Source organism: Canis lupus, chromosome 8 (genome assembly GCF_048164855.1).
Source record: "Canis lupus baileyi chromosome 8, mCanLup2.hap1, whole genome shotgun sequence".
NCBI lineage: Eukaryota > Metazoa > Chordata > Mammalia > Carnivora > Canidae > Canis > Canis lupus.
In genome coordinates, this window is record NC_132845.1 from 68914940 (window position 1) to 68927087 (window position 12148).

The following is a 12148-nucleotide window of genomic DNA, read 5'->3' on the forward strand; positions in this document are numbered from 1 at the left end:
GATTGAATGCTGCATTGTTCCCATAGCTTTGGTTATAGGGTCTCAGCCCAAGTCATGCTAAGGGCAGGATGGAGAGAGGGAAGAGCAAGGGGCAGAGGGAGTGAGAACAAGTTTTCACCTCCCTCTCCTGAAGCTGGGACTGAAACTAAGGAGAGACAGTGAGAGCCAGCCCCAGACTCCAGAGTCCAAGGTCTTGACCAAGTGTATTCTTCATCCAGTTTTGCTGGTTCTTGGTGGGGGGTAAGGGAGGGAAAAGGCAGGGTCTTAGGAACTGCTCTGAATGGGTCAGGTCAGCTAGGGGTTGGACCACCAGCAATGCTCCCTGTATGACACCTCCTGGGCTAGTCCAAGTTTCTTGGTGTCCTTCCCACAGCAATGAAGTCAGAGACATGGGGAAGAGAAGTGAGGTGGGTGGTGCAAAGGTGAACCTATGCTTAGCCCCCACGTCAAGCAGAGCAGATAACCACTCCTTTCAGTTCCATCTGGGTGCTTCTGTGTACATAGTGGCTGCCTCCTGTAGCTACCCCCGGTGCTGGCGCCTGCTCTACCCCCTGCACCAGGCCCATGCAGCTGCTCAGTCTCCTTAGCTTCCTCTGGATGCTCAGGGCCTCCACGGGGGCCAGAGGTGAGAGGGCAGGTGAGAAAAAGGCTGGAGAGACCCTCCTGATGTTCTAGAGTGGAGGTGTGTGGGGAAGTGGCTCTGAGGCCGAAGGGGAGACTGAGGAGGGATTCCTCAGAGCTTTGGGTGCAGGAAGCATTAAGGAGAAAGGAAGCTGGTTTGAGCCGGTGCTGCTTTCAACCCAGGACCAAGCAGGTTGCAGGGATTGGTGCTTGCATTGGGAGGGTGGGCATAACCTTTTTCCAGAGGAGTGTTCTTCCCTTTGATTTGGTTTTCTGAGCCCCCATTTCTCTTCTGTCCTTCCCCCCACCAACTCCAGTGCTCCTTCTACTCTGGACTCTTCCTTCACTTCCCGTGGTGCTCTCTCCATGACAGTTCCACCTCTTCCTGGGGTTCTCTCCTCTCTCTGGAACTTCTCCACCTTTGGTCCCCTTCTCCAGCTCTGCCTCTATCTCTCCCTGCCCCCACCTTGCCCATGTTTCTGGGCACAACTGTCATTGGCAAGGCTGGGCTGGGGAGATCCTGAATGCTCCCAAAGGGTGGGTGTGTACCACCCAGTGTGGGGCCCAGGGCTTTTTCTTTTCTATCCCTTAGAGAGCCCACAATTCCTCTGTATTTCTCTTCCCTCTGTTTCCTGGTGTCTGTTCCTGACCCCCAGTCCTATACCTTCCCAACCTAGAGGCCCATGGACCACCCTTTTGCTTACCTCTAGGGCTATCTCCTGGCTCTAAGTGTTCCAACTCAGGAATCTTCATAATCCCTCCTCATACCTCCTTCACACACTAGTTAGGGCTGAGAAATGAAATTTCAGCTCTCAGAATGAAGATATCCTGGGTCCAAAGTTAGGAGGAGGCTAATGCTGAGTGGGCAGGAGGTCTGGGTCCTTTTTGCTTGCAAATGCTGTGGCTTCAGAAATCTCCCACCACTCATCCCCAGCAGTATGAGATCTCTGACCCTCACTCTTACCCCCTGTAAAATGGGGTTGATGATATCTATAGAGTGAGAGGTTCATGTTTGTAAACTAATTAGCCCAGTGGCCAGAACAGAGTGGCCGAAAACATGTCTGTTTTTATTAACAGTCAATGCTAAACATTAAGGTCTTTGGAACTCATGCCTACCTTCTGAGTTAATACTTTCTGGAAGTTTCTTTCTCTGTCCTGTTCCTCATCCTGTCAGTGTGGTCCTCTCTTCCTGTCCCTCAATCTCAATAGAATCTGAACCTGAATCTATGGTTTTCCCTTTGCTGTTCTCTATGCAAAGTTCCCCTCTGACCCAATGGCTCTAGTGTCCATGATGTATCCCTACCCCCAGCCCAGGCTTGGCTGGGTTCTCCTTGGAGGAGAGTCAGCCCAAGAACAGTGTGTCATAGGGAGAAGGAGAGAGGAAAGCCAAAGGGTGGGGACTTTGGGCAGCAGGTGAGGGAAGAGTAAGGAAAACATGTATGTATGGAGAAAGGGGAGGGGAGGGAGGACCCACAGCTGAACCTGCATGCTCAGTGTAGCTCAGAAGAGGAGGGCAAAGGACTGAGGGTACCCCCTTCAGAACCTGAAAGGCTCTAGCTCCAAATTGCTCTGATGGAGGGATAAGCAATGAAATGTCCTATATTCTGTGATACTATCTGGAAAATAGGGTAGTGAATAATCTATGTGGTGTTTGTGGTGACAAAGTGATCTGCAAATGAATCCTTCTGTTCTATACAGGCACTTTCCCCATGACCGCATCCACCTCTACTGAGCTTTTTCCCAGAGCAGAAACAGCTCACTTTGTTCTCAGCAATTCCCCACACTCCAAAGACACAGCAAGGTGGCCTCTCAGCATCCCTAACAGGACCCCTCCAGCTCCCGACAGTAGGGAACACACATTTACAACTCTTCCCACCTCCCCCCACTTTAAACCTATCTCTGAGGCATCACTGAAAACTGCAATCAAGTCCAACACCTCAACAATTCCAATGTCCAAGTTTGTCATCAAGGTTGAAACCACTCCACCCACCCTCATTGTCTACATGAGCACCACAAAGTGCATCAATCCCATGAGCCTTATAATCACCACTTCCTACCCCACCACCTGCATGACCCTGACTACCACTGAGAAAGTTACCTCAGCCGTGACCTCTCTTCCCACTACCACAACCACTCTGGGTAAAACTCCCACAACCATGGCCTTACTCTTTTCCTCTGTCCCAACCACACACACAACCTCCCATACTCTGATACCCTCTACAACTGATACCACAGAAAGGGCTGGCCTGACTATGGCAAGCATTCATACAACCAGGTCTCTTACCCCATTAATCACTTCTACATCTATTACCCCTTCTCTAACTGCCATGAACATCTCAGCAACAGTAACTGATAACAACTCTTCACCTACCACCAGTAGCACCTTGATTACTGCCACAACTTCATTTCCTAACACCAGCAGTACATTCAAAACAGCAACTGCCACCATTCATGATCCCACATCAACAAATCTATTAACAACACTTACAACACAAAGTATATCTACTTCTACTGAAGCAACCACTACACTGATTACACCAACAACAATTACTTTGAAAACAATGAGTTCCATGAAAATAAAATGTACTCTGAGGAGAGACAGCCCTAGAGAAACTCCCAAAACAGGAATTACTTGGACTTCTCCAATCACATCATCAATCACTTCAACAAATACAATGGCTTCCACTGCATCTACCACCTCTGAAACCACCCTGGAACCCACTAACACCAATATTAACATGACATTCACAACCACAGAACCACACTCCTCCACTGCAGCAGCTCCACACACAGGCAAGATGACCATCACATCTTCTCATGCCATACCTACCTGGAAAGCTACACTTATTCCTACAAAAGATGCTTCCACAGTGTCTCTCATGACAAAAATTACTTCTCCCACAATGACATCATTAATTACACTCAGGAATACAGTCAATTCTACAACATCAGTCTCTTCTATTCCAGTGACTGTGAATACCTTGACATCAGCCACTAGTATGCATCTGTCTTCTCTACCTGCTCCATCCACAAAATCAGTCTCCAATTGGACCACAAACACTACCCACTTGTCCACCTTGATTACTACACTCCTTACAGCCCACGTTACGTCCACCCCTATACTTTCCACTAGTACTGGGCCCACGGCCACAACTGCAATCACCACTCCTACCAGGATTTCAACCATTGCCACCTTGAACACAGCCTCTTTGCCCACTTTCTCCACTCCAGAAACTACTACCACAATTGTAACAACACCCACCCCTACAACACCACACAGCACCCCGGGTGTTACTTCTTCAAACATGTACCCTACAGGATGCACAACCACATCAGCAATAACCTCAACTCCCTCTACCACTGGTACCCCGAGGATAACCACCACCATAAACTCATCCTCTGTTAGTAGAGGCATGCCTACCTCAAGACTGACAACCATTATCCCTATATCCAGTGGTACCACTGGTTCACTGACTACCATTACTGACCTCACCTCCACACTCACTGCTTCCAGCATTTTGGCAACCCCCACATATATCATCCCATCTATCCCCACTGTACAAAATACAGGCATACCATCCAGTGTCATCACAACCTCTACCACAGTGCCTACTATGGCATCCATGCTCACAAGTACCCATAGCACCTCATCTCCCATCCTTGCCACACACATTCCAGGTACTTCTGCAGGCTCCTCTTCCACATCTACAAGCAGTACCAGAATCACACAGACAGAGAATACCACTTCATATGCAACAAGCACAAATACATGGCACACAAACACTGACACACACACAACATCTCCAACTGGACTATCCTCCTCTACTACATTTACTACATATACACGCAGGATGACTGTCACACCCTCTCATGCCACATCCACCTGGAAAACCACACTAACTCCTACTGGGGATGTTTGGATGCAGTTTCTCACCACAGAGATTACTTCTCCTCTTGCAACTACATCATCAATCACTCTCACGAATATAGTCTATTCTCAAACATTTACCACCCCTACTCCAGTGACAGTGACCACCAATACCTTCACATCACCCATGAGTATGCCTCTGTCTTCTCCACCTGTTCCAATCACAGAATCAGTCTCCACTTTGACCACAAACACTAGCCCTTTGTCCACCTTGATCACTACACTCCCTGGTACCAATGCTGCGTCCATTCCTATAGCCGCCATGGATACAACTGACATCACCACTCCCACCAACACTTCAATCTCTGCTACCTCTATCACAGCCACTTCACCCACTCCCTCTATCCCAGAAACAGCCACGAGTGTTGTTACTACACTGTTGGTAACAACACCCACCCCCACAGTACCACACAGTACTTGTGTTTCTCCAGCATTATCTTTCCCTAGTCTGAGTACATCTACAAATGCAATAACTACTTCTTTTGGTACTATTATCTCTTCTTCAATATCCACAGCAATAATGTCCTCTTCTCTTTCCTCCAGCAGTATAAATTCAATGCTCACTACCACCACTCTCTTTCTACATCCTCATTTCTCTCTAGTATGGAAAATACAGGGTTCTCTCTCACTGCTTTCATTACTTCTTTTTCATCTGAAACTACAAGAACATCTCCAAACACATCTTCTCTAAATATCTTTGCTACTGAAACAACTACCATCTGTTTTATTTCTTCCACTACCTCTTGTCCAGAATCTATATCAGTTACAATAGTGCCTGCCTTTCCCACTACTTCATGTATGGAAATGGGTCCAAGTAGTGAAGTTACTTCTATGCCCACCATCCCACTGTCAGTGTTTACCTCTACTACTGAGATGGCCACTTCTAGTTCCATTAGTATGACAACTGTGTTTCCTATGCACATGGACACTTCTACTGTTCTGGAAACTCATCCTACCAACAGCATAACAGATGCTTTTAGTTATATCAGTACTGGGACTGCCCCCAGTTACACAGTTTTGACAAGCACTCAAAGACCTACGAGTGGATCCTGGATGAGCACCAATTCTGTAACCATCCCACATATGCCTGGATTCACTAGCCTCCCATTGACCACAAAACTAAGTAGCAGCTTTCCAACCACCATGGTGACTTCAATCAAGTTGACTCACTCCACCCTACTTCAGAAATACCGGTGGTCACCCCTCAGACTACCACCACCCTTACATCACCCAGGACAACTTCGACTTCTACTCAGATGAGCACACAGTCTAGGTTGACCGCCACCCCAGGTTAGACCTCCTGCTTCCCTGTTCCCTCTTTTCTCTCCTCTGCTAAATTTCTGTGTCATCAAGGGCAAACCCTATTCTAAACTTCTCTTTCTTCCTATGCTGCCCAGGTACCTGTGACAATGGTGGCACCTGGATGCAGGGCCTCTGCCACTGTCCCTTGGGGTTCTCTGGGGACCACTGTGAGCTCCAGGAGATCAGGTGCCAGAATGGGGATAAATGGGATGGCCTCAAGTGCCACTGTCCTAGCACCATCTATGGGTCCCGTTGTGAGTTTGCGGTGGAACAGGTGGATCTGGGTGAGTTGCCAGAGCCTTGCCTCTGCATTTTCTCCTGGGAGGTGCCACTGACTCTCCCTGGGCCCAGTCCTATGGTTCACTTGTTAGCACTCATGTCATTTTGCCTAATTCCTCCATCCCTGCCTTCTCTCCCATGCTTTCCTCTACTCTATGTCATGCTTCCTTTCCACCCTCACCTTCAGGAGGTGGTTGGGACCACACTCCTTCCTCTGGTCTCCTTCCCAGTCTGGCCTGCTAAGAGCTGTATTAGCTTCTAATTGCTGCTGTAACAAATTATCACAAAATTAGCAGCTGAAATAATGCAAATTTATTATCTTACAATTCTGTAGATAGGAGTTTGACATGGGTCTTGCTGGGCTAATATCAAGGTGTTGCCGGGCCTGTGTTCCTTCCTGGAGGCTTTAGAGGAGAATCCATTTTTTTTTTTTTTTTTTTTTTTTTTAGGTTCTGAAGCCTCTCTTCTTTGTCTCAAGGCTCCCTCTTTCCATCTTCAAAGCCAGCAGCATTGCACTCTGGCCTTTCTTTTATAGTTACATCTTGTGACTGATTCTGACCTCTTCAGCCTCTCTTTTCCACTGCTAAGGACTCTGGTGATTATGTTGAGCCCACCCTGTAACCCACGTTAATTTCCCCATTTTAGTCAGCTGATTAGCAACTTTAATTCTTATCTGCTTTAATTCTTATCTTGCTTCCTCCTTGCCATGTAACAAACATATCCAGAAGTTCAGGGGATGAAGACATTGGCATCTTTGGGAGCCATTATTCTGCCTGCCACTGGGACACACAGAGGAGAGACCACAGGCCTCCTTACCTCTAATCTTTCCCATATATGTCTAGGCACAATTCATCCTAGAAATCCTACCTCCCATCCTCCTACTGTTTATGTTTAATCAGTCCTCAGAGAACAGGGACAGGGGCAATGGGAGGAAACTCTGGGTTGTGGTGGTGGTGATGTCAGTCAGAAGTGGTTGGTGAAGTGACCAGAGAAGGGCACTCTGTGTGCAGACACTGTGGATGCTGAAGTGGGCATGGAGGTGTCTGTTGACCAGGAGTTCTCCCCGGACCTCAATGACAACACTTCCAAGGCCTACAAGGATTTCAGTGACACCTTCCGGGATCAGGTGACAGGGAAAGGGAGGGAACTCACGGGTCCTACCCTGAAACTGAACTTGGGCCCCTGGGTGCACGCAGGTCACAAGGTTCAGGTTTGAACCCAAGGATCTTGGCATTTCAGATGCAGAAGATTTATCAAAATGTGCAGGGGTTCAAGGATGTGGAGATCCTGTCACTGAGGTAGGAGACCCTTATGTGGCTGTGGAGGTAGTGTTGGGTGGGGCAGGGAGGCACACAAAAAAAGCTGGAGAAGCCATCTTTTCCTTTTGGAATCATCAGATTTCAGAAAGAGGGAGGTGGAGGGAGGAGGTAGGGGAACCAGTCACTCCATGGGGTATTTTTCCAGTCATTTTCTGTAGTCATTTCTCTGTTGGAGAGATGCCACCGCTCCTTTTTAACCATGATTGGAAGGAGAGAGATTACATGGGACATGCAAGGAGGTGGCGCATGAGGGTTTGTGGGAAGCCTGGTGTCTGGACAGTAGCTAGTTTTTCTCTGGCTGGCACCTGGCCTACTGAGTGGGTCAGCATGAGCAAAGAAGAGAGCCCAGGAGGGCCTGGTTTGGTAATGGCCTGATGCAAGGCAGGAGCATGTCAATCATTCCTTGTTTTGCTTTCCGGGCTAAGTCAGGGATGCTGGTGGTTCCTGCAAATAATGTCTGGAATCCCAACTTGTTGCTTCTGCCTTCCTCCCAATACCAGTGTACTTGTGGTTAGTCCTGGAGGAGCCCTCCTAAAGACTTACATGCCCCTGGCTTGAGAACCTTGTAAGACCCCCCAATCCTCTTGATCCCCTCAGGAGTGGCAGCATTGTGGTAGACTACGTGGTCCTGCTGGAGTTGCCTTTTAGCCTCCAGCTGGAGAGCGAGTACGAGAAAGTGAAGACTGTCCTGAAGGAGGAGCTCCAGAACCTCAGCCATAAGGAGGACAGCTCCCAGAATAACCAGAGTGAGCCAAAGCTGGAGGGAGGAGTGAGGGCCAGTGCTACCAGCTTCGATAGGAGCCTTTGGGCTGGGGTGCCAGCCCTGGGGTCCTTTCAGCAGATTGGGAGAGGAGGGAGTTTACAGCCAACTGGGTCAAGGATGGGGCTAAGGAGGGGCTTGCCAGAACCTGGGTGTGGGAAAGACCCCTTGACAGTTCTGCTCCAAGTTTTCAGGATGACTGAGGACCCTTGCTTATTAGGGGGAAATGAGGGAGACAAGAGGAGCCTTTCCTTGCAGCCACTCCACATCCCCCCTTAGTGACAGAATCGTCTCTGCCACTCCCAGGACTGCTTACCTGTCCCTGAGCCCTTAGCCTCCTCCCCCAGTTCCACCTATGCCTGTCTCCTCCCGCTCCGCCCCCCGCCCCCCAGCCTTGTGTTTTAAGCCTGATTCCATCAAGGTGAACAACAACACCAGGAAGGAGCTGACTCTGGAAGGTAAGGGTGGGCAAAGGGCTGAGTGGCCCAGGAGACCATGACCCTCCCACCAGAAACATTTGCCCATTGAAATTCCCTGGGGAGGAGGAGATCTCTCAGGGAGGCAAGTGATGTGGTCCCGGGCAGGGCTGCCCTTCCTGGCCCTTGTTCATAGATTCCATCTGAGGACAAGCAGGCAACGTAAGGGGAGGGGAGGGTCCTGGGGGTCTGCCCTTCCCTCATCTAATCCTAGGGTCTACTCCACAGAGACCCCACTCTTGGGAATGTAGTTTTCCCCATCTATTTTCAGAGTCATTATAACCAGGCCCCTGAGTAGAGTGGGTGAGGTCCCTGTCCTGCAATCCCCTGCTCACCCCCTAGCCATTTGTCGCTGCGCCACTGCGAAAGGCTATGAGGATTTCTACTTCCCGGTGGTGGAGAAGAACAGGCTCCGTTGCGTCACCAAATGCGCTTCGGGCGTGGACGGCGCCATTGACTGTCACCAGGACCGATGCCTTGTGCAGAGGAGGGTCCCGCTTGCGGGTGAGCCCCGCCCACCACCCGCTGGGCCCACCAGGTGGCCGCTCCCCCGCGGCCCCACCCGCCTCGGCCCCGCCCCCGCGGCCTACGGCGGAACCCCGCCCCCCCCCCCCCCCCCGCCGGCGCCGGAGGGGCCCAGGTGTGCGAGGGGACCCTGCCCGGAAGGTGGTGAGGGCCTGTGACCTGGGACCCTCTGTTCCAGCTGCTTCTCCACGGACACGCACTGGTTCTCGGGGCCGCACTGCGAGGTGGCCGTCGCCCGGCGAGCGCTGGTGGGGGGCCTGGTGGGGGTCGCGGCTGTGCTGCTGCTGCTGCTGCTCCTGGTGTCCCTGAGCGTCTTCGTTGCGCGCTCCCGGAGAGGCGGCCAGGGTGAAGGCGGGTGAGCGCGCTGGGGGTGGGGGTGAGGTGGCAAAGGGGTCCCAGCTGGGCGGCCCTGCTCTGACGGTGCGTTGCCCCAGCTCAGGTCCTGGGAGGACGACAGGAAATGGTTCGAGGTCTGGGATGAAGACACTGTGGGGACGTTTTCAAACTTGGACTCGGAGAACAACCGAACAGGTGAGTCCTGCCTCCTGGGCAGGGGGAACAGGGGCTTTTCTGGGCATCACTGGGGCCTGGGAAAAACCCAGCGTCCTCCCTTGTCCAGGGCAGACGCGTACTTCGTGTACCTGGAGCAGGGAGTCTCCCCTTCCCTGGGCACCTCCTGAAGACGGCCCAGGTCCTGGACCGGCCATCCCTACAAGACAGGCACCGGGGCACAGGAGCCCCCCTGCCAGGCCTTGCCTTCCCCACCTTTCTTGCCCCTTCTCTCCTCTCTTTCCTCCTGTTCCCTTTTCTCTCTCTCTAGTCAAGGATGAATACCTCCAGGCGGCCTTGAAGAATGTGGACACCAATGTGAGGGTGAGGGGGCAAAGGGGGGATGGTAAGGAGCTCTCCCGGGTCCAGGTCCAGATGCCCTCTTTCCACCCACCGGGGCAGGGGGCTGGGCTAGCACCAGGAGGCAGTGACCTTCCAGCCAGCCTGAGCAGGGTGGTTCCCTGTCCTCACTACCTCTTTCACACATACTCTGTGGCAGGTGCACATCCAGAGACCTGAGGTGGCCTCGCCCTTGCCGTGAGTCCTGCACTTCATGAACCTCTACCCTGCCTCTGACAGTGAGAAGAAACTGAACCACATCTATTTCAAGGGATTGCCCAAGGACTCATGCAGCTCTGTCTCCTGGTTTCCTTGAGCAAAATCAGACTATCTCCCCGACCCTCATCCTTCTCCCCACTTGGGTGAAACTCACCTGGAGATCCAGTTCAAATCCAGACTCTTCTACTGTGGGACCTTGGTCAAGTCAGTAACTTCTCTGAACCTGCAAAATGAGTAGAGCATACTTGTCCTGATATCTCGTAGTTACTGTGAAAACCAGAGGTGTTGTAAGATCTCTATCCCAGTGCACTCCTGTATCAGCCCTGTGCTTATAGGTGGTCTCTCTCAGATCCCCAGCCCCAGATCCTTCCAGGGACTCAGACCTCGGTCTCTGTTCTCTCATGCTCATCCCTGTGCCTGTTCCCCACCTGCGTCTATAACCATCCTCCTACCTGCTCCTTGCTCCCACCTTCAAATCTCCCCCTGTGAACCCACTTCTTAAATCACTCCCCATCCCAGCCCCAAGTCTGCTCCCATTTGTTTCCGCCCCCATCCTTATAATCTCAGCCCTAAATCTTTACCCCTTCCCCCATTCCAGGGCCCCAGTCTTAAATCCTCCCTCCTCCCTCCACATGCCATTCCCAGCTAGGTATGGATGTCCTCTGCCTCTCAAGTCCCCTAGCTGGTGCTTCTCAGGCCCTGGTCTGCCATTCTGAAGCCCCATTCCCCCTTCTTGCTCTGAAGGGCCTGGATCTCAGTTTTCTGGGGCCTCAACGGGAAGCAGAAGCAGGGCCCTGAGGTGGAGAAGCCCCCTCAGCCCTTTGTCCTCATTCCCCCTTCCCTCTGATCCCCTATGACCTCACCCTCCCCCACCACTCCCCTTTCCTCTCTCGGCCTCACTCCCATTGCTGCAGTAACCTCAGAGGTCAGAAGTCCCCAGCCCTCTTCATAGGAACATGTCTTTTGGGGAAGAAAGTCTTGCAGCCTCCAGTTCTCCCATGTGAACACAATCTAGCATTATTGGAAAAGAAGTTGCTCTGTGTCTTTCTTATCTCATGGCATCTCCACTCAGAGAATGGGGACTTCCAGAGGATGTGTGGGAGGGTCAGGGAGCACCAGTTTCTCCCAGCAAGGAAGGGAGGGGTCTAGGTCCTCCTAAAGACTGGGGGGCCCATTTTTGCTACAGAGTGGGTGGTAGCGGGGGGGCCTCCAGATCAGCCACAGGTGGGGACCTGTTGGGTTTGTCATCTGTGTCCTTCTTCCCTTGACTTAGGGAGCTCAGGGCTGGGTCAGGGGGGTGAGTGACATAGGCTAGGTCAGCTGCCATTTGTGCTAATGGGTAAAGCTGGGCCTCCCAAAGACCTTGAGCCTCTGTGAGCCTTGGTGGCAGATACACTCACACCAGGCCTGCCATGCTTGGGCAGGGGACCCTCCTGTTCTCATTATTGTGAGTAGCTGGACTGGAGTTGGGGGTGGTTGAGGCTGACAGAATGAGAGGGCTTGGAAAAAAGCACCTGGGGCCTTTGCCCTGGATGGGGGAGGCACTGGCAGTGGCTGGGGGTGGGGGCCAGGACCATAAAGCCTCTGACGTGAATAGGATTCTCAGGTGGGAGAAGGGGTAGTGGTCTCAGGCCTAGAGGAAGGCACTGGAAACTTTGAAGGGGTCAGCTTGGGGTGGGTGAGGGAGAAGGAAGGCTGGAAGAAAGAGGAGCTTCTCAAGGGTGGGGATGCAGGGGCCTTCGCTCAGCCTGGCCTGTGGCTGGCTGCTCCTTCCAGGACTGTCACCCCTCCCTCCTGGCATTTCTTGGCCCCCGCCCCTGGCTAATTGTCA

General features: G+C 51.8%; 3 protein-coding genes across 3 annotated transcripts; all 3 read left to right on the forward strand.

Moving 5' to 3' along the window:
* The first annotated feature begins 280 nt into the window (after window positions 1–280).
* Window positions 281–5374, forward strand: MUC3A (mucin 3A, cell surface associated). The gene has a single exon (XM_072837304.1). It carries the CDS (start codon window positions 2331–2333, stop codon window positions 5238–5240), a length of 2910 nt encoding a protein of 969 aa, XP_072693405.1. The 5' UTR covers window positions 281–2330; the 3' UTR covers window positions 5241–5374.
* Window positions 5375–5836: 462 nt separating this feature from the next.
* LOC140639009 (mucin-3A-like) lies at window positions 5837–8488 on the forward strand. Its single transcript, XM_072837305.1, has 4 exons — window positions 5837–6135; window positions 7141–7256; window positions 7370–7428; window positions 8047–8488. The coding sequence occupies exons 1-4, from the start codon at window positions 5973–5975 to the stop codon at window positions 8486–8488; spliced, it is 780 nt and encodes a 259-aa protein (XP_072693406.1). The 5' UTR covers window positions 5837–5972.
* Window positions 8489–8531: 43 nt separating this feature from the next.
* On the forward strand, window positions 8532–11348 carry LOC140639010 (mucin-3A-like). The gene is given in 7 exon segments (XM_072837306.1): window positions 8532–8667; window positions 9028–9168; window positions 9171–9189; window positions 9389–9565; window positions 9650–9741; window positions 10031–10083; window positions 10259–11348. Coding segments are annotated over 7 exon segments (627 nt in total). The 5' UTR covers window positions 8532–8564; the 3' UTR covers window positions 10301–11348.
* Window positions 11349–12148: the final 800 nt, after the last annotated feature.